This window comes from Gallinula chloropus (assembly GCF_964237585.1).
Source record: "Gallinula chloropus genome assembly, chromosome: 1".
Classification (NCBI taxonomy): Eukaryota; Metazoa; Chordata; class Aves; order Gruiformes; family Rallidae; genus Gallinula; species Gallinula chloropus.
Window position 1 is genome coordinate 129851880 of NC_140085.1, and position 25521 is coordinate 129877400.

A 25521-nucleotide genomic window follows, 5' to 3' on the forward strand; every position below is an offset into this window, starting at 1 on the left:
TTTCTTCAGACATTCCTGAATTACTGCTGTATTGAGGGGCAACACAATATCATAGAATCATTTAGGCTGGAAAAAACCCTTAAGATGACCAAGTCCAACTGTAAACCTAACACTGCCAACTCCACCATTAAACTATGTCTTTAAGTGTCACATCTACACATCTTTTAAATACCTCCAGGCATAGTGATTCAATCACTTCCCTGGGCATCCTAGTCCAATGATTGACAACTGTTTCAGTGAAGATACTTTTTCTAATACCCAATTTAAACCTCCCCTAACCCAACTTGAGGCTGTTTTCTCTCCTTGTATCACTTCTGACCTGAGAAAAGAGACCAACATCCACCTGACTACAGCCCTCTTTGAGGCAGTTGTAGAGAGGGATGATGTCTTCCCTAAGCCTCCTCTTCTCCAGGCTAAGCAACCCCAGTTCCCTCAACCACTCCTTGTAAGGGTTGTGCTCCAGACCCTTCACCAGCTTCATTGCCCTTCTCTGGACACGCTCCAGAACCTCAATGTCCTTGAACTGAGGGGCCCAAAACTGAATGTACTCGAGGTGCGGCCTCATCTGTGCTAAGTGCCAGACTAGGGACGATCACTTCCCTGGTCCTGCTGGCCATGATATTTCTGATGCAAGCCAGGATGTCATTGGCCACCTTGGCTACCTGGGCACACTGCTGGTTCATCTTCATCTGGCTGTCGACCAGCACCCCCAGGTCCTTTTCTGCCTGGCAGCTTTCCAGCCACTCTTCCCCAAGTCTGTAGCATTGCATAGGGTGTTTGTGACACAAATTCAGTACCCTACATTTGGCCTTGTTGAACCTCACAGAGCTGGCCTTGGCCCATCAATCCTGCCTGTCCAGGTCCCTCTGTAGGCCCTTCCTACTCTCAAGCAGATCAACACTCCTGCCCAACTTGGTGTCATCTGCAAACTGACTGAGGGTGCACTCAATACCCTTGTCCAGATCATTGATAAAGGCAAAGAGAACTGAGCCCTGGGGAGCACCACTTGTGAACGCCAACTGGATGTAACTTCATTCACCACAACTCTTTGGTCCTGGCCATCCAGCCAGTTTTCATGCAGTGAAAAACGAAGCAGTCATAGGAGTCACCTTGTCATAGGAGGAGATCAAGTTAGTCAATCAGGACCTGCCTTTAATAAATCCGTGCTGACGGGGCCTGATATGCTCATCAAAAGATTAAAACATTTCTCTAATATTCTTTCTGTCATGCTTGAGCTACTTGGTATAAGATTGGTTTAGTTCTTTAGGGCCTGAAACCAGTATTTTAGGAATTTATTTTGCTTTTTTTTTTTTCCTAGCTTGTGGTGAATAAATGGTTGTCAATAGTGACACAAAATAATCTAGGGCTTTTTTTACACAAAAATTTACTATGGCTGCTCAGTCAGTTATTGCTGGAAGTTAATCGTTGCTGTCTGTTAGCAAATGATACTCTTTCAGCACTTCGTCTCTGTTTTGGTGCAAGATGAAGACTAATTTTAAATGACCACTGAAACTCATGTAAGTTATTTTGTTTAACTTTGCACTGAAAGGGATTTAGACCACTTATCCAGTCACTGACAATTTATTAAATTTCTCAGTTGTAGCTGAGGACAGTAGAATGAACAGGCTGACCATGTACCACTACATCAGGTAGGGTAGATGTGTAGGGTATACAAGCTCAGGATATAGAGAGAGTTGCAATAGTTCTGTGGAAATGAAAGGTAAAAACTTGAAATACTGCATCCTTTTGCTGTGTCAAGTGTTTGGATAGTGTGCTGATAATGAAAATCAGATAAGAATGTTAAATATTAAAGCCTTGACACAGTTTTATCTACATAGGAAGTTTCCCTAGTATTCTGAGTATCAAAAGAACATCCCTGTTCTTTTGGTCAAAAGTAAAGTTAATTGACAGGAGGGTCTGAGTCACGTAGCTTTGATGGAAATCCAGTAGTTTGTTTTAAGAAAATAACAGGATCTATAATGGTACATACCTGTTACTAAGGAGTCCAAGATGCTGTATGATTTAAAGTTTTGCTCCTCTTCAGAGGAATCATTCAGCATTCTAGTATCACTACAGTAAATATACTGACTATGTCTGGCTTTATAGCTTGATATCAACTTTTTTTTATCTGATGTATCTCATAAATTATTGGGGTCCAGCAGGAAATAAATGTAAGAATAAGTAAACACCTGGCTGAAGTTTGACCTAATGTGAAAGCTTAAGTGAACAGTACTGAAAGAGGGGAAGCTATTTAAAACCTTTCATTTGCTGCCTTTCTCACTCTTGTGCTGTCTGCCATTGCTTTCTGTAGCTCTGTGTCCATAGAGATTGAGTAAATTAACTGAGTGAATTAATTGTTTTGAGATCTGGAAATAATGATGCATGTTTTTCTACTAGCTCTAAAGCTAACCAGAAACTACAGCTGGTCCAGCAAATAGCTTCCCACTTTGTATATAAGTGAAGAGCTTATTGTGTGTCCTCTTTGTTCCATTCTGTTATCTGGATTCAATTTAGCTATTAAAATGCTTACTGTAACTGATTTATTACCATTGTGCTCTACAATCTTAAGCATAATTATTAAACATACAAAAATACTAAGTTCCAAGCATTTATGAAAAGCTATTTTCAGTAACACTTTTAAGTTGCAGAAAAACTCACTACATTTCTTCTTGGTAACCTGCCAGGACTGAGGATTTAATTTTTTCAGTACAGGTAGGAGTGGAACCTATTCTGGCTCAAACAATTGGGATGAAACAGTAAATCCTCTTTCCAGTGGAGGTGGTTGGGTAATATTATTACACTTATTGTGTGCTTTGGTAAAACTTTAAACAAAATGAGCAGAATTAAAGCATACATAGAATTAAATAGAACTAAAACATGAAGCAATATGTTGAAATACGCTGATCTGGATGATTAAAAACAAAATGTCTGTAGCTGCCATCCTTTTACCAGCAATATATAACTAAGCTAACTAAGACTAGTCAGTGGGTACTCAAAAGGTAGTGTAAGAAATACTTTCAAAGAATAAGTCATTAGTGAAAAACATGTTTTTCATTTATGTTCTCTAATAGAATTTAAAGACAACACCTGTTTGGAGTCAGGAGAGCTGAAAATTATGGCCTTTTTCTTGCCAATCTGCATTTTAATAGAAGAGTTTATCTTAGAAACGGCTTTAAGATACTTCAGAAAAATAATTTGAAGCTTCTGGGCAATAGAGTCTCTTCGCTGAAGTACTGAACTTGATCAATTGTATGGAGTAATAATGTTGAGATTCTATATTGTAAATGGTACAGTATACGTGTATGTATCATTCATGTATAAAACACTGGTCAGTGTGGGGGTGGGTAGGTGAAGAGAGGGAGATGGCAGTTATGGCCATGGGCAAAACAGTCCCCTATCACTCGGGCAGTAACACTAAAAATGGAGTAAACTGATGTAATCTCACTTAGGTCACTGTCCATGAAAACAATGAAAGATAAGAATGTTAAAGTAATTCACAAAAAATAAAGTGTAATTAGACTGATTCGGATGTCTTGAAACATTTGAGAGAGGCTTTAACTGATTTTTAGTTCTCATCTCAATTATTAATATTATAGCATTGTACCAGTGAGGACTCTTAGTTTCAAGAACTTTGCATTTTGGCAGATTGAAACACTGTTTCAGGACTGCTCCAGACTTCTGTTGGATATTGGCATTTGTGTACTTAGTAGCAGTTTTGTTTCTCACTAATTGTTCTGATAGGGTTTTTTACTTTGCTGGAAAATAACCTTTATGTATCAGTTTTCTCTGGGTGTATTTCTGCCAGTATTTTGATGTAAATTCTTGACTCTGTGGTAGACGTTAAGTATATTTAAGGAATTCTACCAATTACAGAAATATTTGAGTTTACAAGTCTTCATAGTCTACTGAGTTTGGGATTTCTCTCTTTTTCTTTTTTTTTTTTGTGGTGTTTTTTTTTTTTTTTCTTGAAGACTGATAATTTTAGCTGAAACAGCTTCCTGGATAGTTTATCAGTAATAAAACAATGACAAGTTAGTACTTTTGTAGTTTTGCTGAGAGATGAGCTATACAATCAAGTTATTCTTTCACATTGCTTGTACATTCTTGAATGTGCAATTACCGCCTGTTTGTATGGAAATCAGATTGAGGAAGCTTTTCTTTACAGCCATAGCAATGCAGTTGTTTGAAACCATCCTGTTACATAATTCAGTATAATGCCATGGTTTTTATTATAAAGTAAGTTGTAGTTTCTGTTCCAGTCAGACGATAACCCGGGTGTATAATGAAAGTGTCCACTGTGTAATGCAGTGAAGGAAGTGATCTTGGTTACAAATACTGTACTTTAAGGTGGTCCACAACTCTCACATTCTTTCTAATGTACTTTAAAAATATATTTAGATGTATGTACACATGTATTCTATTTTACAATCAGATAACTTGATTCTTGAACAAGTAAGTTTCCGAAGTAAACCATTTACACCTGTAAAACTTGAATCCATTTATTCCCTTCTCCATGCCCAGGTTTTGCTCTGTAAGAGGCAGAATACCCATTTTACCTCTTAATGTAATGAAATTGGAAGTTCATTATCTCCCAAAAGCACTGTGCTGCGACTTGGATGAATTTTGTTAGAATCTTAGTGAAGTGCAGAATGGACGTAGTGGTCCTCATGTAAGAAGCTACAGCATCCTTGTAGACAGTGCAAAATTTCTTGTCTGAGATATTACTAGTGAGATATCAAACACCTATAAAGGCGGCAAACCCTGGAATACCCCTTCCCCCGAAGATGTCATTAGGTGTTGAGGAAGGGTTACAGCAAGACTTTCATTGCTGTCTTCTAATCGATTTTGAGTGGTTTATTTTGTACTTAGTGTCTTAGGTGCAACTTACTTTATGGATCTTGGTCAGAAAATTGAATAATTTGAGAGTAAGCATCATTAGAAGTCAAGCAGCTTGCTTGTTAGATGAAAAGAAAACAGATGGTAGCCCTGAAAAGCCTGTAAACTAGCAGATGGAAACTGCCACTCCCCCTGATTAATAGAATATTGCTGCTTTGGCTATGCAAACATGTTTATCATGAAGAAAAGTATATTATTCAGCTCCAGAAACTCCAAAAAGTGTATTTCTCTTCCTCAACTGTTGACACTCATCAAATGAGGGCTTTTCATCCCTTATGTGCAATCAATCTTTGTTTTTTTCCAGAGAATTAAAGGTGATCTGGTTTTTAGAGCCTTGATAGTCTTCTAGCAGCATATTAATAATACATTTCTCAAACTGACAGTGTAGAAAGACTGTCAGTCTACCTAATGGACTCAACTTAGATGTAAGGCTTTAATGTTTCCTGGTTATGTGTAAAAATGAGCATCCCACTGTGATGTGTACTTTTTATTCAGTAAAACTACAGATTCCTACATGTTCTGTGGTGCTTTGAGAGTTCCTCCAGCATCTTTCAGGTCTCCTGCTCACTGTGCAGGCTATGAGCCCCATTCTTTTGAATGTGTAGACAGAAAGTCTGATCAGATTTTTCTCTTCAATTTTGTAAACTGAGAGCATTCAGTTTAAAAGACGAGGAGGGGAAGATGAGAGATGAACTGACTCTATGTTTCTGTACTAGAGGACAAAATGCCTTGTACAAGTGGAGTTCTGCAGATGACAAAACTGTCACTGATGGGCACAGCAAATTCCTTTTCTTTTGGAGACAGTTGTGTTTCATGGTAAACATGTATAATACAAATCCTTATCAAAGACTTCAAGGTAAGGGGAGCAATTTGCTGGAGCAGTTTGTCCTTGTTATCACAGACTTCCCTGTTGGGGACTGCTGCCCTCTAACCTGTCTGCTTCTCAGACGATGGAATATTTAAAAGGGCAAGCTCTCTTCTCAGAGATTCTCAAAATGAATTATGTAGCATATATCTTAATGTTTCTGGTTGGCTGGTAGGGCTCTTTGGGAACCGTGCAGCCTTTATTCTCCCAGAACACAAGACATTTCTTCCACCTGCTGCAGACCCATGCCAGTTATAGGAGAACTATTGTTGTGAAGTAACCCTGCTGACCCCTGAGCACTGTGCTTTGTACTTGCCTCAGAGGTCACATAAAAGGTTTGGGAGAGCAGTAGTCAGTAATTGTACAAATGCTGCAGTTGAAATGCCTTATTCCTGTCACCCTTCGCAGATACAGCTTATCTGCAGCAGAATACGCTCGTACTCTTACAAGAAAGAGAGAATAAAATGGTCATTTACCCACAGTATCTTTTCAGCTTTAAAGAACATTATAGTCACTGTAGGTCTTACCACTTGTTCTCCATTTCTGTTCTTGGTTCTCCTTGCTACCGTAGAGTGTAATATGGTGGTTTCAGGACTCTCAGTCACTCTGCGTTTAGTGCGTTCATCGTACACAATCTTAATCTCCAAAGTGTAAACAAGTCTATTGCTGTTGAACTGCACTTCTTGACATCTGTCATTTTAGAGGAGGAAGCAGCTGAAAGTTTAAACAAGGGAGGGAAGCTTCGAGTAATATTTGTACCATTTATGAAATACTTGAAATCCATGTGTTGCAGTAACCTCTCGTGTTCGAGAAGCTTTGTTTATCCTGAAACAATATTGAATCATTTTTCATGTTGTGTTACTGCTGTTGGAGTAGAGGCTGGTTCTTCCCCAAAGGTCGTAATACACTGAGCTGTAAAAAGTCCCTTATAACTGAGGTGTAGTAGTAGAGGCTGTATGCCTGTATCATCTATAGTAATAACTCTATACATTCAGTACAAAGAATATACTAGCCCTGTGGAGCCGACCTAAATAAAGGCCTGGGGGAGTACAGAACACAAAAAAGGGCACATTTTTTCTTGTGGGGTCCTGATAAAGCCAAGAGTGAGGGGTCTTTATTTCATCTCTGCATTTGGGCAGGAGGGTCTTCGCTGGGGAGTCACATAATCCTGCCTTTAAAGGCAAAGTTATGATACAGTAGACAGCTAGGCTGTGGTATAGAGAGAAGCAACATGTCCTGTCACTGAAAATAAACAGATTGCTGACCTTTTTATTCTGAACAGGAATTAAAATCTAAAAAAAATTTTGCCATAATCCAGTTATTTGTTAGAAGTCAATCAAGGGAGGTGGTTTGGAAGGTTGGTTTGTTTTCATGTCTTGTGCAGGACGAAGTACAGTATTTTGCTGCAGGTTTCATTTGGTCACTAAATGCAATCATCTGGATCTGTTTATAGCTGTGTACGTGTATATGGCTCTGACTAAATGGTGTTACTGGCCTTTATTTCTTTAGTGGTTGAAGAAAAGCAGTCTTGCTCCAGGTTCTAATAGAGCATGTTCTGTTTAATTCAGTGTTTTTAATAAATGTCAAAAAAAGTTAAAGATACTGTCAATTTTCAGAACAGTAACTTCTGTACTAAATTGAGGGAGAGATCAAATTAAAAACTTCATCTCTAGCTGTTTTGAAGTAATTACATTAAACTCTGATTCTTAGAAACATTTTGAGTGGTTTTAGCATTGAAAGAAAGCTGAAGTGTTTTGTTACTATAAGAAATTTTTCACTCTCTACAGAGCAATATCATATCAGTGCATAATTCAGTCATTTGAGCTGGGATATCCAGTTCAAATAATTTCTGCAATCTGTCTTGGCCTAACCTCTATAACATCTGTGTACCATTTTCTGTGTGCAGGATTTCAAAGGGCTAGGCACAAGGTCTGTTTGCTCCTCCAACAACTTTAGTAAATAAAAATAGTCATTAAGCATAAGGATACCACATTCTCTGCATTGAAGTCTAAAAAGTGGTGAAATATGTATGTATATTAAAGTACTTTGTAAAATTAAGTTAAATCATAAAAATACAATCATTGCATGCAGGACTTAAAATAGATGCTATTCTGCTTAACTAGTGAAATGTTGCATAGTAGCATGATTTCTGAAAGAGATGTTGATCTTTTTCAGTCTTTTTCTGAGAACCAGGAATAAATAACATCTGCAGCAGCACGTCACTATCAGGCAATCTGTTCAAGTTTCCTGTGCTGATCTCTGCAGCATCAGCACCACGGGTACCACTGCTGCCCGGCTTTTCTTTACCAGAGTGAGGGGAAATTTTAAAAAACTTAAAAATCAGTGTGTCTCTTTTTTTTTTTTTTTAACCTTCTTGCTCCCGCCCCCCCCATTGCAGCCCCCCCCCCCCCTTTCCCTTCTCTCTCCCCACCCCCTAACTGTGTCTGACTTGCCTGACAGGAAATTTTCTAATTGCCGGAACAGCTGGTCACAGCAAAAACGCCAGGGTTGGTCTTCCTTGCTAGACTTATGATCGCTCAGTCAGAAAACCTAAACATCATGGTTTCTTAGTCATGTTTAAGTTTCTGGCTCTACGCGTTCGTTCTGTTCGGGTGAGCTTAGTTTCTTATTTGAAAGAATAAGGGGAAGATTAATGGCAATTAAACTTACGAAGCGATTTTAGCCTTTCAGTGCTGTGGGATCGGGTGCTGTTTGTGTACAAAGCCTTTTGTATTGTCTTTTTTTTTTTAAAGGAAAAAAAAGGTTGTGGTTTGCTTTTACTTTGCAGAAGTTTCTAAGGCGCCTGTTGATAGTTTAACCTTACTGGGAGATTTTTACCTGTATGTAAATACTGTAAAAGTAACATTTTTTTTCCTCCAGAAGTGTTTGAGTTCAGTGGTATGTTTTCTCACTGAGGATCTAATTTTAGTAAAAAAGTTTGTATTTTTAAAATTAATAGTTAGTGGTTATTTTATTAGTTAACATTTTCCTGTCGGACTTTATAAACTGTAAAATATGGTTGTATGTGGACTGACAGTTAAAATAACTGAGGGTAATTAATAACTTAAATTTACTTCTGAAAACAGTATTAAGAATAGTAACACTTTACAGTTAATGTTGTGGCTATTTCAACTTTTAAATAATTCAGTTGTAGCAGACATTAATTTGTATAATTTGTTGAACGTGTATTTAAAGAAAAAATATGGGCTTTTTTACATTGAGAAAACTCTGGTGAAGCACTACATTATGCTGAGTACTGTTTCTGAACTATTTAACAGTACAGGTAAACATGCAGCGTGGTAGAGCATTTCACTGTTGAAATTCAAATCGCTTTTCAGTTTCTGCTCCTGTAAGTCTGCAAATACTTTTCACTGGTGGTGAGAAACAACAACAAAACAAACCGCTTAAAAACCCTCTTTGGGTATACTGTCTTGAAGCAGGTCTACTAACTTGTAAATAAAAGGCTGTTAATTTACCACCTGTGTGCCTATGCACTGGTTTAAACTTTGCAATATGTGATAGAAAATTAAATGTAATGAAACATTTAAACAAGACGTGTGTCAAGCAATAGAACATAGTCTGCATTGTATATAAGGCTTTTAATGTAAACCTTGTAAAATCAATGTTTATCAGCCCATAGTCCTGAATTAGTTCTTTTACATGGGCAGCATGAAAGATAGTTATTAGAGACTCTGGTCAAAGAAAAGACATTATTTTATCTACTTAGGGTGGTTTGATATTATTTTCTACATTCTGTTGATTTTAAAGTGATTGATAGTGCAGGCCATATAAATTTTAGAGTATATTTAGAATATTATCTCAGTAAAATGGGACTCATAGTTTTCATAGATTATTGCTGAATATGCTTTGTGGGTGTGTTTTTTTTTTTAATTAACTTTTTTAAAATTAAAAATTTAGAATTATTTTTGTTAATTGCAGTGCTCTGAAATGTTAGTGCTTACAAAGTAGGAGCAAAACTTTGATATGTTACTGGGAAATTAGAGTTCCACCCAATGAGTATTTTTTTCCAATGCTGGCATGCAGAGCCCAGTCCACGAGATAATTTCATTGTGTTTGGTCAAAAGAGAATTGCATTACAAAACTGCTTTTGGTGACCAACACTGACCTTTTAAAATGCTTACAGGAATTCCTCAGCTTTACCTGAGGAGTAGAGTCCTACTTCTGTCCTGGCATTTTGTATTTTCATTACAAGGATGGAAAAGCATCTTCAGAACTACCTTCCCAGCCTGGTCCATAATGTTTATCCATTGAGTTGGCTACGTAGAACAAATACGGACACAGACATCCTTCTAGATCACAAGACTGTTGTAGTAGAAAGCCAGGAATGGAAAAAAGTAGAAGTATAGAGAGTAAGGAATAAATATGTTGTTTTCTCTTCTTTACCTCTAGGCATTGGGGTTTTTTTCTTGGAGACTTAATTTAATAATTAAAAACAAACAAAAAAACCCTCACAAACAAAAAAAAACAAAACCCCACAAATCAAAACACAAAAAACTCTGAAACAACTAGGCATTTGCAAATAGTTCGCTTTAAAATAATGCTGTCAGGTAAAACAATAGATTCTGTCTGTAAAAAGCAATTTGATGTAAATTTTTCCATCCTTTAAAAAGAAGCAGAGACATAAATTGTAAAAACCTGCATTTCTAACTTCAGATGTCCATGTTAATTAAAGCTTTTGCTCTAGTCTTGCTTTTCTTTGATAGTAGTTTAAAACAGACAACATAAATGGAATATCCTTAAGTCAGCTCGACTTAATTTTATGCATGGCAGTGCTTTGATTTCTGTTGTATTTGAATAATTGCTTCTTCAAAATGAACGTTTTAATCAGCTTTTAGAACAATTATTGTATACAAGCACTTAAGTAATCATTAATTCTGTTAAGTGACTGAAATTAAATATTAGTCACAGATACAAGGAATGTGGTGGGTTTTATTCCATGGTTTTAACTCACTAACATTTCCTACTGAAATAAGGGGAGGTTGTCAAATGCTTGTTGGACATCGATTTATCTATTTATTTTTAAAGGCAGTTATGAATTTGAAGTTGGGTGTATAATGAGTATAGAACATATGAGCATAAATAGAATGTGTTTGAGAGTCTTTTAAAGTTACCTAGACTGGTGCACTCCTCAGACCTTTAGCTCCTGTTTTTAACAGATTTCCATAAACCCTTATACAAAAGTTAAAAGTAATTGGTTTTCAGCTTCTTGGCTCTTTTTTTTTACTTCAAAAAGCATCGCTCGTGGGGGTCTTATTTCTTCAGGTAAAATTCATCCTGCATTCATAACAAGCTGGGAAAGTAAAAATGCATCTAGGAGACTTCCTGACTCAAGGGAGGGGAGGAAAAGGAAATTATGTATATGAGTTGGGGAACTGTGCCAACATTGAGTCATCCTTTTAAAATTACTGGATATCCAATAAGCTTGCTGTCCTTACAGGACATAACTGCTTTATGTAACTTCAGCACCAAGGTTTAATATCAGAGTCAGTATTTCAGAACTGGTTTCTATGCGATTACAGGAATCGACATAACTCTGCTTGTGGCAGGCAGGAAAATATTTTGCCAAACGCAGCAATGTCCAAGTGAGCTCTAATAAGTACAAGGAAGGCTTGCAGAGTAATAAAATGCAACTTGTAATCGTGGTTGGAACAGTGTTAAGAAATGCGCTGGGGAATCCTGTGTTTTCAGCCTCCTCTTTGCTCCTAGTGAATGCACACGTGCCTGAGGAATGCGCGTTTTTCTAGAGGAAGCAACTCCTTCCCGAAAAAGGGATTGAGAGAAGTGAAAACACGGATGCTACTTTGTAATGCAAATGGAAAAATCTGTGTGGCTACATATCTATTGCTAACAGGAGAAAACTGATAAGTGCAGTATTTTTGCAGCTGCTTCTTAACTTTGAAGTGGCTCTTTCTTCATTGCGTTTGCTTTTCTGAAAATTGTATGGTCAGTAGCATAAACTATCAGAGCTGTGAGTTTGTCAGGTAAATTAAAAGTCATTAAGTGCAACTGAGCAGCATTAGGTAGTATTGCACTATGAACTGTCCTTTACACTGATAGAAATTGCTATTACCTGTCAGGTTTTTTTTTTTTTATAGGGTTGCACTTCAATGCTGTTGAAATAAATTTATTTCAGAAACTTAATTTTAAAATTTATTTCAGGGCTGTCTTATCTTGAAAGCTGGCTAATCTTTCAAGGCATTGTTCCCCAATACTGGGAATATAGATCTGACTTAGTTGTTGAGATTAAGACTAGCAAAAAGATGACATTATTATCATTATCATTATTCCATTCTGATTCCTGGCTGTACAGAAATTGAAATTCCAGAATTGTGAGCGTTCTAATGGTGATTCTAGCTCTCTCATGTGTAAATTATCACTGTATCGCAAATATCTAAACCAGATTAAAATTAATTTTTAAATGTTATTTTAAATAGAAAATATTAATGAAAGCTCCTGAAGGAGTGTCTGGTGGGATGCCACCAACATTTCTTAATGTATTAATCGTGTCCTTTTAGGAGGAGTGTTAAAACACCGCTATTGGCACGGTTAAATGCTAACTCGAGTGTTAGGAACAAAGGATCTTGCACAATTTGGGGGGGAATGACTTGACTTTGTCAGGCAGTATCACTGAAAGGACTAATATGTAGCTGAACGAGGAGCACAGCCTGCAGTCTCTGCAGGTCAAGGAAAGCATAGTGTGGGGCTGTTGCTCTAGATGCAGTAATCAGTCCATTGCTACCGTGCCTAGCAGGTATGCAAAGATTTCCAAAATAACATTAAAAAAAAGACAAGTATTAAAAATAAAAATTAAAAAAAAAATCACAGAAGACCTTACAAGATCAGGAGCTGGAAGGTTGTTTGCAGCAAAAAAATCTGGAAAACCTTATTTATTTTAAGGGGCAAATTAAGTCATAACCAAGTCTGTACGTAACCATACATAAAAGATTATATCTTCTTGACTCTGTTAAGAGCAGGACAGAATTAACAGATAATGGTGAAACTTGGGTAATGTTGGAACCAGTATTTAAGTTACTTTGTCCAGTAGTTACTTAACCTGGTTTAGGTAGACCATATATTCATTGAGATTAAAATTTGTTTATATGTTTGTTTAATGTTTGCATGAAGTCAAAGTCTTAACCCCATTTCTTCAGTTTTTTTCTACGTTATCAACAATGTGTGTTGTCCAGGAGGAGCTTTTTTTGAATACAGGACTTGTTTAAGGACTTTTTGCATATGCCAGACTTTCCTCCCACTGGGTTTCAGTGAACTTGAGTATGTGTAGCCATGTCTGTCTGGGTATCTGTGCTTCTTAATAGAAAAATACAGTTTATTAAAAAGTGCAATGAAGAGGCAAGTTGCTTCTCAATTCCAAAAGCAAACATGCTGTGGTATTTTAATTTCATTTTTTTTGTCCAGAGTTTGTGTCATAAAATTCAGAGGTTTTGTTTTAACAAGAGTGTGAGGGTTACTGTTTTATCCTTGTTCCTTTTTTAGGTCGGTTCATAACTTCCATCTCTGTTAGATGCAGAGGGGTTGATATGTGGCCGTTTACTTTCTCTACCTGTGAAACCTTTCATTGGGTTGTTACAGGTTTGGTGGTGTATTTCTTGATATATTTCACATAACCAGCAAGTGTGGAGAGGGAAAGTTCTTTGATCACTGCTTAGTCATCTGCCAGCTGAAATTCACCGCACTTGGGAAGAGACTTTTGCCTATGTTTAGGTCCTATTCATTTTTGTGGGAAAGTGAACATGCAGCCTTGTTTTGTAGTCCCTTCTTAGTAATGGAATACGGATGCTGTGTCTTATCTTTAATATTTCCTTCCTGATGCAAAGAACCTGAGGATACAACTATTCATCATATATCTCACGCAGTAAGAACTTGAGGTTTTCAAAATCCATATATGAACTTTTTTATAAAGATAATTCTCTCAGGGAGCTGTTTCTGAATTTGTTTAAAACTTTCTGGTGAAGGTCAGGTATGATGGAGCCATTTATTTCATTTCGCCTTTACCTGCTGTGACTCCCTTTTTTGCCATCAAATAAGAACGCTGATTTTCCACAATAAAAGGCATTAGAATCATCAAAAATGTAATGCCAATCCTGTTGAAGTGTTTTAGCATGCTTAAAGACATATGGAATGTTCTTTCAAAAGCCTTTAATCTGTAGGTACCCGTAGCATCTACTGCATGCTTATATTCAATCTTGATACTGTAAAAAATAAACTGCCAGATTTTGTTATTTTGTGCACTGTTGACCACAGATACATTTAAAAGCCCACAGTGTTATAATGAAATAAAACCTTCCAGGCCCCCTTCAACCATCAACCCCCAGTCTTGTGCATGCATACCTTTGACAGAGATCTTACCTTTGGATATCTTGGTTTTGATTAACTTTTCTGTATTCCATCAGACTTGACTTCAATTCCACTGAAGCTGAGAGCAGAGATGAGCCAGTCAGGCCTTCTGTTCAGGATGGGTTTAGTTTACTTTGAGACACATTTCACTTGACCTGAATGCTTTGTTGTCTGAAGCTGTAAATGTTTCCCTGTTTGGTTGGGTTTTTTCTTACTTTTCTAATTTTACGCCATTTCATGACTTCACATCCATTAAATGTATTCCATTGTTGTTGTTATTGCTGTAAAACTTTTAAAGTTTTTAGATAGCTGCTGCTCTTACATAATCTTCTACTTTTCAGTGTACCAAAGAGTCTATACTCAGATTTTTGTCACTCATTGTGAAGCTGAAGAACTAATTGCTCTTTTAATACTATTATCTAGAATATGCTGTCATAAAGGGTAAGGTGTTTAAAATAGTTCTACTTAAATTAACATAATTTTAAGTGTCCAGAAAAGGTGGAGCCTGTCTAATGGGGATATCTTTCCTGAATAAGCATTCCATATGTGACAAACCAGCTTATTCTGGATGTTCTGTTTCAGTTAATTCATATCTAATTCTTACACATATTTGAGAGTAAGGCAACCTCCTTGCTGAATTTCCTTTTTCCATCTCAGTGTTTTGAAATTTCTTTGTCAAGCACTTATCATTGTGTATGCTCACACTGTGCTTATGCATTTATTCAGGATCCTGAAACTGAGAATTTTAGGACCCCTGTGGTGTGGATCTGCTGATGTTCCTTATTCCGGATAGCCTGTCTTGTGGGTTATTTTGTCTGTGTCAGAGCATATAATTATTATTATTGTTGTTATTTTTTAAGTTTAGTTGCTTCTTTGACCTTTTAACATAAAATTTGTGGGATAAGAATACTTTTTTTTTTAAGCTGCTATTTAAATTCTAATGAGTGTTTATTGCATCTTGTAAATTCATAGGATTTAGGTTATATCACAAGAATCTATTTCATATGGCACTCTCAGTACTTGGTTGTTGTGAGTGCATGTCTGGAAATGCTCTCCAAGTGTCTAAAGATGGTTTAAGTTCAACTCCAGAATTCTTTCACTTTTATTTGTTTTTTCCTTTCATCCCTCTTACATTATCCTCACGAATTTGAAGAAGAGGTAAAAGGGCTATGAACTCTTTCTACTGCTGTATTCTGGATTAGAAAATAAAATCAATCTTTAAAGGGATTGGAATTAGTAGAAGTAATAAAAGAGGTGGAAACTACTGGTCTGTGAGAACAATAGTGTCCTGGTTTTGGCTGGGATAGAGTTCATTTTCTTCCTAGCAGCTGGTATGGCGCTGTGTTTTGGATTTAGGATGGAAATAATGTTAGTAACACACTGATGTGTCAGTTGCTGCTAGGTACACTAAGGCAAGGACTGTTCAGCAGCTTATGCCTTGCCAACAAGTAGGCTGGAGGTGCACAGCCAGGACAGCTGACCTCAGCTGACCAAAGGCATATCCCATACCATATGACGTCATGCTCAGGATGTAAAGCTGGGGGGAGTTGGCTGGGGATGGCGATCACTGCTCAAGGACTGGCTGGTCATCAGTTGGTGGGTGGTGCGCAACTATTTTTCCTTTACATCATTTGTTTTTCTTGGGTTTTCTTTCTCTATCTCTTTGTTATTTTCCTTTCCATTACAATTCATTTGCTGATGTTATTTCAATTATTACACTGTCCTTATCTCAACCCATGGATTTTCTCATTTTTACCCTTCTGATTCTCTCCCTGATCACACTGAGGTGGGGGTGGGGAGGGGAGCGAGCAGATGTGTGGTGCTCAGTTACTGGTTGGGGTTAAACCATGGTGAATAGAAATGGTATTGTAGATGATACTGGCAGCTCTCCTAGCAGTAAAGAGCCTAGTTTACAAGCCCTGGATCAGCTTTTCAGTTGTCCCTACAACATACTGCTCCAGGAAAAGGTCTGCAGATAAACCACTCTGCGTACAGCAAACAGTATGTTACGCCATCCAACTCTGCAGGGGCCACTCCTTTACACATAGTGCCATTTTCAGATCTCCTACGGAAAATTCAGAAATCTGAAGGATAAATTATGCAAGATTCTGTGTATGGATAAACTCATACTCTTCTCTTGCTTTTCTGGGCTCTTTCATTACTACTGAGAAATACTTCTGCTTCCACTTCCTTTACGGTTTGAAGTCCAGTTTCCCTTTAATGCATTCTCTACTAGTTGTTCCTCTAATAAGATCTCAGAAACAAATAAAAGTCCTGTGTTACAGCAGAGTTAATTTAGTCCTGAATTAAAAAATGAACAGAAAAGAAATTCACATAAATTCGTTCACAGCAACAAAAGTGATTTAGTGTTCACCATATAGAATTTTGTAAAATTATAAAATATAGAATTGTATAAAATATATAGAAATATACCATTTTTCCAGCTAAATGATTAGGCTATTATTTTTATATCCTAAAAATGGTTACAGTTTTTCACTACTTGCCTAGCAGGTATCTTATTCTTGACAAGCATGTTTGCTTTCCAATTTGATTCCTGAGGGTAAAAATGCATCACCCTTGATGCTGCTGAATCTTATTTTATGTATGCTTTTCTTTTGGATTTGATTTGTCTGTGGAATATAGTGTATTCAGTGTTCTTTCCTGTGCATAGACGTATACGGTGAGGTACATTACTAAGAACTTACTTGTAGTGCAATACTTACTAAGCATAATATTTCTGACTTACAAGATGTATCAGTACAGGAAGTTATTCTGAAGTACTGGTGTTTAAAATTCATACCCAAACTTGTTTGTCACTCGCTTCCTTTCTAGGCCAGTGTTGATTTAACACTATTATACTGTTAAGGAAATGCTCAGGAAACTCCGAGTAATGTTACCTTCTGCTTGTTTCCTTGTATTCCATATTTAGTTTCACAACAACGGAAGCCAGTAGCAGCCACTTTGACTAACACAGTATTGTATATGTATTTTTTTAAGTGTTGCTTTCTGTGACAGTTATACTTTCTAGTGTGAATAAGGCCTTGAGTGCTGTGTGGCTTCTCTTCCAGCTTAGTGTAAGTCAGCATCTATCAACTAATGTAATTAGTGCAGTTGGCTGAGAAAGAAATCGCTTTTTACTGTGTGAGAGGCTTGTATTTTAATTGAGGTAGAGAGTGGGTACAGTCAGGGTCGACTACTTCTGTATATAATTTGCATTTCTATAAAAGGTTTAGCTTTTGTATTCTTAACTGAATTTGCAAAACACTGTTTAGGTTAAAATAGCAAGCATTCAGCAGTCGTGTCAAGAGGAAACTATAAATGTGTACGTTACTAGTCAGTGTAAGTCTTGCTCTCAAATGTGTTATGGACCAGCTACTAAGTAGGATACGGTCTGAGTTCCGTTTTGTTTAAAACAGTTGTATTAGGTCTGCCTTATAAGGACTGAAGAGCATCTGAACCCTTAGAAATGAAAAGACCGGGAATATTTTCTTTGTATCTGGAATGTGAAGTGGTGGTTTGGTATTGGCTTTTTGTTTTGGTTTTGTTTGGGTTTTTTTAGAGGGTGCCCAAAATAACCACTGGGAAGTTGGTTGCATAATAATCACGTTGCATTAAAAATATTTTTTGTTTCTGTACAGAGAACGAGTTAATCTTTTCTTCATGACTTGTTTTTATTGCAGTTTATGATGCTTTTAAAGCAACGTGTCTGTCTAGTTGATCACTTTCTGTTATCTGCTCAGATTCAGGGACACAAAGATTTAAGGGAGCTCCGTTTCACACTTTTTTTTTACTTCTTCAAGGTTGCCAGGGAGCTAATAGATAAAACAGTTAAACAAAAAGGGATCAAAGTATCCAAAGTAATGTGTACTTGGCAATCTGTTCTACTGTGCTGTTCCTCCCTTGGGATTCTCTAAGACTGTAGTGGGTGGTTTAAGTAGTATGTAATCCAGCTGATGATATACTAATCTGAAAGACGGAAATACAGATGTCCACCAGCAAATAATTCCTTCAGCAAGTAGAAGGGATCGGTATTTCTTTCAAACGCCAAAGATTCAGACTTGGGTCAACAATGGTAACAATCTCTGGTAGTTTGATGCTGGCTGGAGGCCAGATGCCCACCAAAGCCACTCTATCACTCCCCTTTTCATTTTGGCGGGGGAGAAAATACGTATTGAGAGGCTCAGGAGTCGAGATAAGGACAGGGAGAGATCATTCCACAATCAGCTTCACGGGCAGAACAGACTCAGCACAAAATAAAGGAAAGAAACTCTCCAATTTATGACACTGCCCTGCACACCCAGTGACACCAGAGTCGGGTAATGAGAAGCGCAGCCAGATCTTAAAGCACCTCCCCCCACCCCTCCCTTCTTAGCAGACTGCACTCTAGTCATGATTTCGCTCCCTTTGTCCCCACCCATTGTGGCACAAGGAGGGGCAGGGAATGGGGAAATGGGGGTTTCAGTCAGTTCCTTACAATCTGCTTTCCTTCTTGGCTTGGGGGGGTGGGACGACATTCCTCTCACCCTTCCTCTGCTGCACTGTGGGATTCCACCCATGGGAGACAGTCCTTCATGAGCTTCTCTAACAAGAGTTCTCTCCCACAGGGCTTCAGCTCTTCCCCAGCTGCCCCAGTGTGGGTCACTGCTATGGGGTGCTGTCATAAATCATAGAAAGTCTCTCAGGCCCAGACTGCTCCAGCCTGGTCCCCCATAGAGTCACAAGTGCTCCAGCAAACCTGCTCCTGCATAGGCCTCTGTCTCCACAGGCTGCAGGTGGGGGTCTCTGCTCCCCATCCTCTTCCATGGGCTGGGGGGGGCACCCACTCGACCATGATCTTCTCCATGGGCTACAGGGGAATCTTTCTCTCCGGTGACTGGAGCACCTCTTTCCCCTGCTTCTTCATTGACCTTGGTGTCTACACAGCTTCTTACATCTTCTCCCTCCCTTCTCTGCTGGGAAAAATGGCTGTTTGTGGGGTTTTTTCCTAGATGTTTTATCACAGAGGCACTATGACCATCGCTGATGGGCTCAGCCTTGGTCAGTAGTGGGTCTGGTCTTGAGCCCAGCTGAGCTCTGTTGGACCTAGGGAAAGCTTCTAGCTGCTAGTGGCAGAAGCCACCCCTTGCAGCCCCCACCCCCTCCTCCAGCAGAACCTTGCCATACAAAACCACAACACAGTCCCTAAAAGGGAAAAGGAACTTATGTTTATTAGAAGTAATACACTGCAAGCATACTTGTAAAGCTATGCAAATCTTCAGCTGTCTTAAAATGAAAACTGGCACTTATCCTTATTGGTGATCTGAACTTTGGAACACCCGAAACAAACCCAAGTTCATTACTTGAAAATACGTTTTTTTTACTTTCTGATTTTACAAGTTGCCAGGATGTTCTGTGCTTTATCCCAAAGTGAACATTGGAGTTCCTGTATATGTGTGTACGCTCTCTTAACACGTACATGCTCTGGACTCATTTCCAACTCTGGTTGAAATCTTTGAGAGAAATCAATCTTTTGAAAGAGAAATATTGATCTAGGAGAAGTGTGTGTTTGAGCACAGATGCAGACATGAACGGTTTCTTTGCATTTATATATGGTACTCAAATGACCAGGTACAAAAAGATACTTTTAATCAGTAATTCATGCACATAATTTTTTCTGAATGCTTGAAAAATACGTAAATTAGTGCTGCAGTTGTAGAGCTCTATAATGCTGACTCTGTTCTCCCATCACTAGAACTAATGAGTGCACACTTTGGTGCATATAGGTAAGGGGAAAGTTTGGAGCAAGGAAGACATACCCTTACTGGAAAAGGTTCAGGTTAAAGAATACTAAAGCAAATTGGAAGTACATATGTTCATGGAGTGCTGAATGCTTAGGGACCTGGCAGATGTCATTGTGAGAACGCTATTTATCTTCCAGTGATCATGGTGAGAGAAGTGCTTGAGGACTGAAGTAAACCATGTGACATGCCTATCTTCAAAAAGGACAAGAAGGAGTACCTAGGGAACTATGGGATGGTCAGCCACCCCTTGAACCCTGGGGAGGTCATGGAACAACTAGTCCTAGAAACCAATTCCGTGTACCTGAAGGAGAAGGTGACTGGGGTTAGTCAGCATGGATTCATGATGGTGAAATCATGTTTGGCCAACCTGAAGGGAGGATGCAAAGAGGTTAGAGCTGGGCTTTTTTCAGCAATGTCCAACAGCAGGACCAGAGGCAATGGACATTAACTGAAACTCCAGAGGCTCCATCTGACCATCAACACTTTTTTTCACTGAGAGGGTGACCAGAGCCTGGCATAGGCTGTCTAGGGAGACTGTGGAGTCTCCACCCCCCTTGGAGATATTCAAAAGCTGATGGGACATGTTTCTGGGCAACCAGCTGTAGATGTCCCTGCTTGAACAGAGATGTTGGACCAGATGACCTCCAGAGGTTCTTTCCAACCCGACCAGTGTGTGATTCTGTGAAATAGATCCGAGACTTCCCTATTAAATAGAGGAAAAGTATCCCCAGATTTATTTTATTCCCTATAGCCCACAGAAGGAGTAGGAAGACAATGCAGAAAAAATTGCAGTTGTAGTTAGTATGTTTGTTTCATGCAAGCTGACTTACAGTCCATGCTGCTTAGGTTGGATTGTGTGTAGTGCCTAGATCGTTCAAGTGACTGATGAGAATGCACTTTTGTACTTGCTTTTGAACAGTACCTGGTAAGTTCTGAAATGATTTCCATGTGTGACAGGCCATGTTGCTTTTCGGGGGATTTTCAAATTCGGTGTGGAAAATACTGAAGTAAGAGCAAAAAAAGGGCTAGAAGGACCACAGCCCTTTAGAGCTTTCTGGTGACTATTTTCTCCCAGAAGGGGGAATGCTGAAGGCTGGCAACTCTTATAGAATACACTTTCCTTGAGGAGAGGCAATGAGGTTCTTTTTCCTCATCAGAATTTTCTCAGTGGGAAGTGAAGATTGTTTGGCTGCTGGAATGGGGGTGGAGGGTGTGCTGCTTCGTGAGATGTTTTGAGTCTCATGCTGTGTTATGAAGGTGAACGTGAGCATCATTGCAGGATACTGCTCCTCATTCAAGTGTTAAAAAGTGTGACTTTCCTAAGAGATCTGCACTCTAGGTATGCTTTAAGAGCACTAAAGTCTTAACAAGTTTGATTTCCATTAATGGGTTGTGAGTCTGGAAAGGAGATTATGAACCAAACAATATGGGTCTAAGCACAACAGCTTGGGAGTTGCTGACTTGTTATTATCGACTCTCTTTTTACCTGGATTCTGATGCATCCCTAAAAATTTAGGACACATAGTTACTGAACTAATACTGCCTTTTGTAATATACATAATTTATGTTTTGTGTGTGTGTCTTAATTATGAAAATAGTGTTACTCAGTGGTTTTTATCTATATTTGGGAGTGTTTAGTTCACTGTATTCAGTAGCACTGATATTTTACCATGTCGTGAATTTATAAACGTTTTAGATAGATGTACCACTAATGTAAACTTATTCAACTCTTTTCCTCTGTTAGGAAGAAGGAAATATCAAAGAAATTGCAATAACTCACCATGTAAAGGAAGGACATGAGAAAGCAGACCCTTCACAGTTTGAACTTCTGAAAGTACTAGGACAAGGATCCTTTGGAAAGGTTGGTAACTGAACTCTTGTGGACCCACATATTTTGGAATGTAGCACTAGGAATGAAATAGTTAGGAATCCTGCTACAAAGAAAATAGTACAGCCACAATCTTGCAATAAGGCAATGTTGCAAGAGAAAACTGCTTTCTAAATTAATGTCAGCTAGGCACTGCAATTGGAGCAGATCTTTTTAAAGGAGTAATTTTTTTTTCTAGTTTGTAGATCTCAAACATCCATAGAAATTTAATGGTTTGATGTGAATTAATCAGGTATTCAGTGTTAAAACAGAATATCCTTTTTCAATAATTACTTTTCCATGTTTGAGGGGGCGAGCGTTGAAAGAGGTTTTTTTTAATAAGTACTCCTAGTTGCTAACTTGCTGATAGTAGGTTATCACCAGTATAGAAGCTATAGGCAGAATTTGGTTTTACAGATGGTAGAAGCCTAGAATCACAGAATGGTTTGGGTTGGAAGGGATCTCAAAGATCATCTAGTTCCTAACCTCCTGCCATGGGCAGGGACACCCTCCACCAGACCAGGCTGCCCAAAGCCCCATCCAACCTGGCCTTGGACACTGCCAGGGAGGGGGCAGCCACAGCTTCTCTGGGCAGCCTGTGCCAGGGCCTCACCGCCCTCACAGGGGAGAATTTCTTCCTAATGTCTAATCTAAATCTGCCCACCTTCCACTTAAGACCATTACCCAATGTTCTGCTCTTGTAACCAGTCCCTCTCCAGCTTTCCTGCAGTCTTCCTTTATGTACTGGAAGACTGGCTCTAAGGTCTTCCTGGAGCCTTCTCTTCTCCAGGCTGAACAAGCCCAACTGTCTCAGCCTGTCCTCCTAGGAGAGGTGCTCCAGCCCTCTGGTCATCTTCACGGCCCTACATTTGATCTCACAGGGTGTCCATGATTCGTACTTTCAGTTGTCCAAATCCAACTTGAAAACAAAACACTAACTACATGTGGCAAGACAAATCATTGAAACAAAATGGCATATGCAGTGTAAGACAGTACAGTCTTTACATCCATTTTCAGCTTTAATTGCTATTCTGAATGTGATGTTAAGATCTAGCATATGATGCCAAATCTAGCTTGGATACGGGGGAAAATGAGAATGATCAGTCCAATTCTCTCAGTAAAGCAGTTCCAGTAAAACTTGGAAATCCAAATGTTTAGCTACTGTAGAATTTTATACTCAAGCTAGTAAGAATTCACTGAGATACCTAATTCTAAAGATTATTTACTGTGTTTGATCTAATCAAGAAGCATAAACAAGTTTTTATTAGGAAATTTTCAAATCAGGAGAATAAAATAATTCAGGGGTAAGGAAATGTAAGCCAATAAATGCTATTTTTAATAACTCTTTTATTGATATTACTAAATTAAATGCTATAACTGCTGGAGGGGCAAATTTTGAAAATGCAGAAATAATTAACCATTTGGCTGACTCCAAGTATTGCAAAGTTACCAACCTTGGTCTTAATTGTTTTCACTTTTATGCAGAAATGATTAATAAATAGCACAAGACCTGTAGTCCCTTTTTTCTGATAATTTGGGAAGATGTCACTACTTCCCATTCAGTTAAAAAGACTAATTTGCATGCTTTACAAGGCCTGTTGATGTTCTGGTAATCTGGATAATGCAAAGCGATGTTCACATACGTGGAAACTGGATACAAATCCAGACAAGAAACTGATTTCATAAACCATGTTAAACATTCTCATATACCACCACACATCTCTCTGCTTCTTCATAATGAACCAGAAACTCTGTGGCAGGTCTTTTTTTCATTCTTTTTTCTTTTCTTTCTCCATTTTTATATTGAGGATATTAAAAACAATCTCATTCACAAAATCCCCTTACACTAAAGAAGGAAATGAAACACACTTTAATTGAGACTGATTGTACTTTATCGGTACGTGCAAAACTCAACCAGATCATGTCATTAAAATAAATGGTTTTGTGACACGAGATTATGCATTGATTCATCTCTCTTTCTGGATCAACTTTTGTACACACATTTATTTTCATATTTGACAATTATTTTATTAACTTTTGTTATGCCATCTTATACATTTTAAAAAGACAAAAGTATGTAGAGGTTACTGTTAAAATGCTGAATTTTGTGTTTAATATTTGTCTCAGTTTCTCAAAGAATCCAAATCCATTCTTTTATTCACTGAAATAATTTAATTTAAACTAAAATTAATTTTTCATACTGTCTTGAACCTTTTGGATTATGAATTGAAGGGACACTAGGAAAAACGGCAAGGAAATTTTTGGTTTAGATTCTGCAAGACCAAGCAAACTGTTGAAGAAGCTAGTAATAGTAGTTGGAGAACTAATAAGATTGAAATAGTACTGAATATTTGAGTTTCATAGGCAAGTATATGGATCTGAATTGCCTTTATTTTAAGAATTCTATTTAATTTTCAATGCAGGTCTTTCTTGTCAAAAAAATCTCAGGATCAGATGCTAGACAGCTTTATGCAATGAAGGTATTGAAAAAGGCCACCTTAAAAGGTAAGCGTTGTAGAGAGAAGAACAAAAAGAAAAGAAAATGATTAGGGACATTATACCAAAACTTAAATCTTCACATACTTGCTATTCTACAGATTGTATTTAGAATTTTCCCCTATTGAGCAGCGGAACACTTGTATTGTAAACGCAGAAGAATTAAGTAAACAGTAGTATATTGATAGTTACAGGGGTAAGGAGGTTCCTTTCCATGCTAAGTTAGGTGATGGTTGTAATAGAGTAGTTGTGTTACATCTGCCACCTGACTTGTTCCGGAGCTGTTATTTGAAACTTAATATCCTTCCTTTTTTCATCTGCTGTATATCCCCAAGGATACAGTTGATGCCTTTTGCTCAGTTTATATTTAGGTCATGATATTTAAAAGAACATTATATCAGGTGTTTATTCTAAAAGTTCTAAGCACAGGAGTTCAAGTCTGTCTTTAAAATGAAGTGTATGGTTCCTCTTCCCAAGACATTTGCTGTGTGTTCCGGGTGTAGGATATATTTTATAAAATCTTAAGTTAATCATCTAAAGTAGTTGCAGAAAAAAATAAAAGGAGCTTTAAAACATAGTTTCTTGGGTGGCTTTGGTCTTGAATGGTATCGGTAAGAAAATAAGTTCAGTCCTGAACAATCCCAATTCTGTCCTGGAAGATTCCGTAAGAGAGAAAGAACTAATCTTTTCTGTTTACTGTAGATTAAAATTAAAGTGCTCTTTAACATTAACACCTTAACCTGAATGTGTATTTGTTGCTTTATGCCATTGTTTAATACATCTTGCAGTTTTCCAACTCATGACTGAACTGAAATTGCAGTGATAATTTTGGTATCGTTCCTACAACTTGTAGTACTTTACCTGTGTTATTGGTTATTATTATATTGATTTGCAATTTTCCCATCTGATTTAATCTGAAAATATTAGTAGAATGATGCTGGGAACAGAAACTCACATTGAATTGTGACCTTCTGCTGAAATGTTAAACCTGATATATTTCTGCTTAAGATCTAGTGCTGAATATCTCTCTCAGATCTCACTGTGCATCACTTTCACTTAACACTATTACAGAGGATGTGTTTTTGAACAGTTTCCTATATTTTGATTCCTCTGTGTTTTGTGGCATGTGTTATTCTCATTATTTACTTCCTATTTTTCTGAATTTTATTTCCACTTTGATAGCCTCAAGAACCTTGCATTACCCTGACCATGTTAATAGCTCAGAACTGGAGTCAAAGGGT

The 25521-nt window shown here is 37.9% G+C and overlaps 1 protein-coding gene across 1 annotated transcript in view; it reads left to right on the forward strand.

Moving 5' to 3' along the window:
* Positions 1–25521, forward strand: part of RPS6KA3 (ribosomal protein S6 kinase A3) — a 78454-nt gene that overhangs the window by 15973 nt on the left and 36960 nt on the right. Inside the window, exons 3-4 of the mRNA XM_084272603.1 lie at positions 21662–21778; positions 24208–24289. Of these exons, the coding sequence (XP_084128729.1) occupies positions 21662–21778; positions 24208–24289 (199 nt within the window). The remainder of the gene's footprint in view (positions 1–21661; positions 21779–24207; positions 24290–25521) is intronic.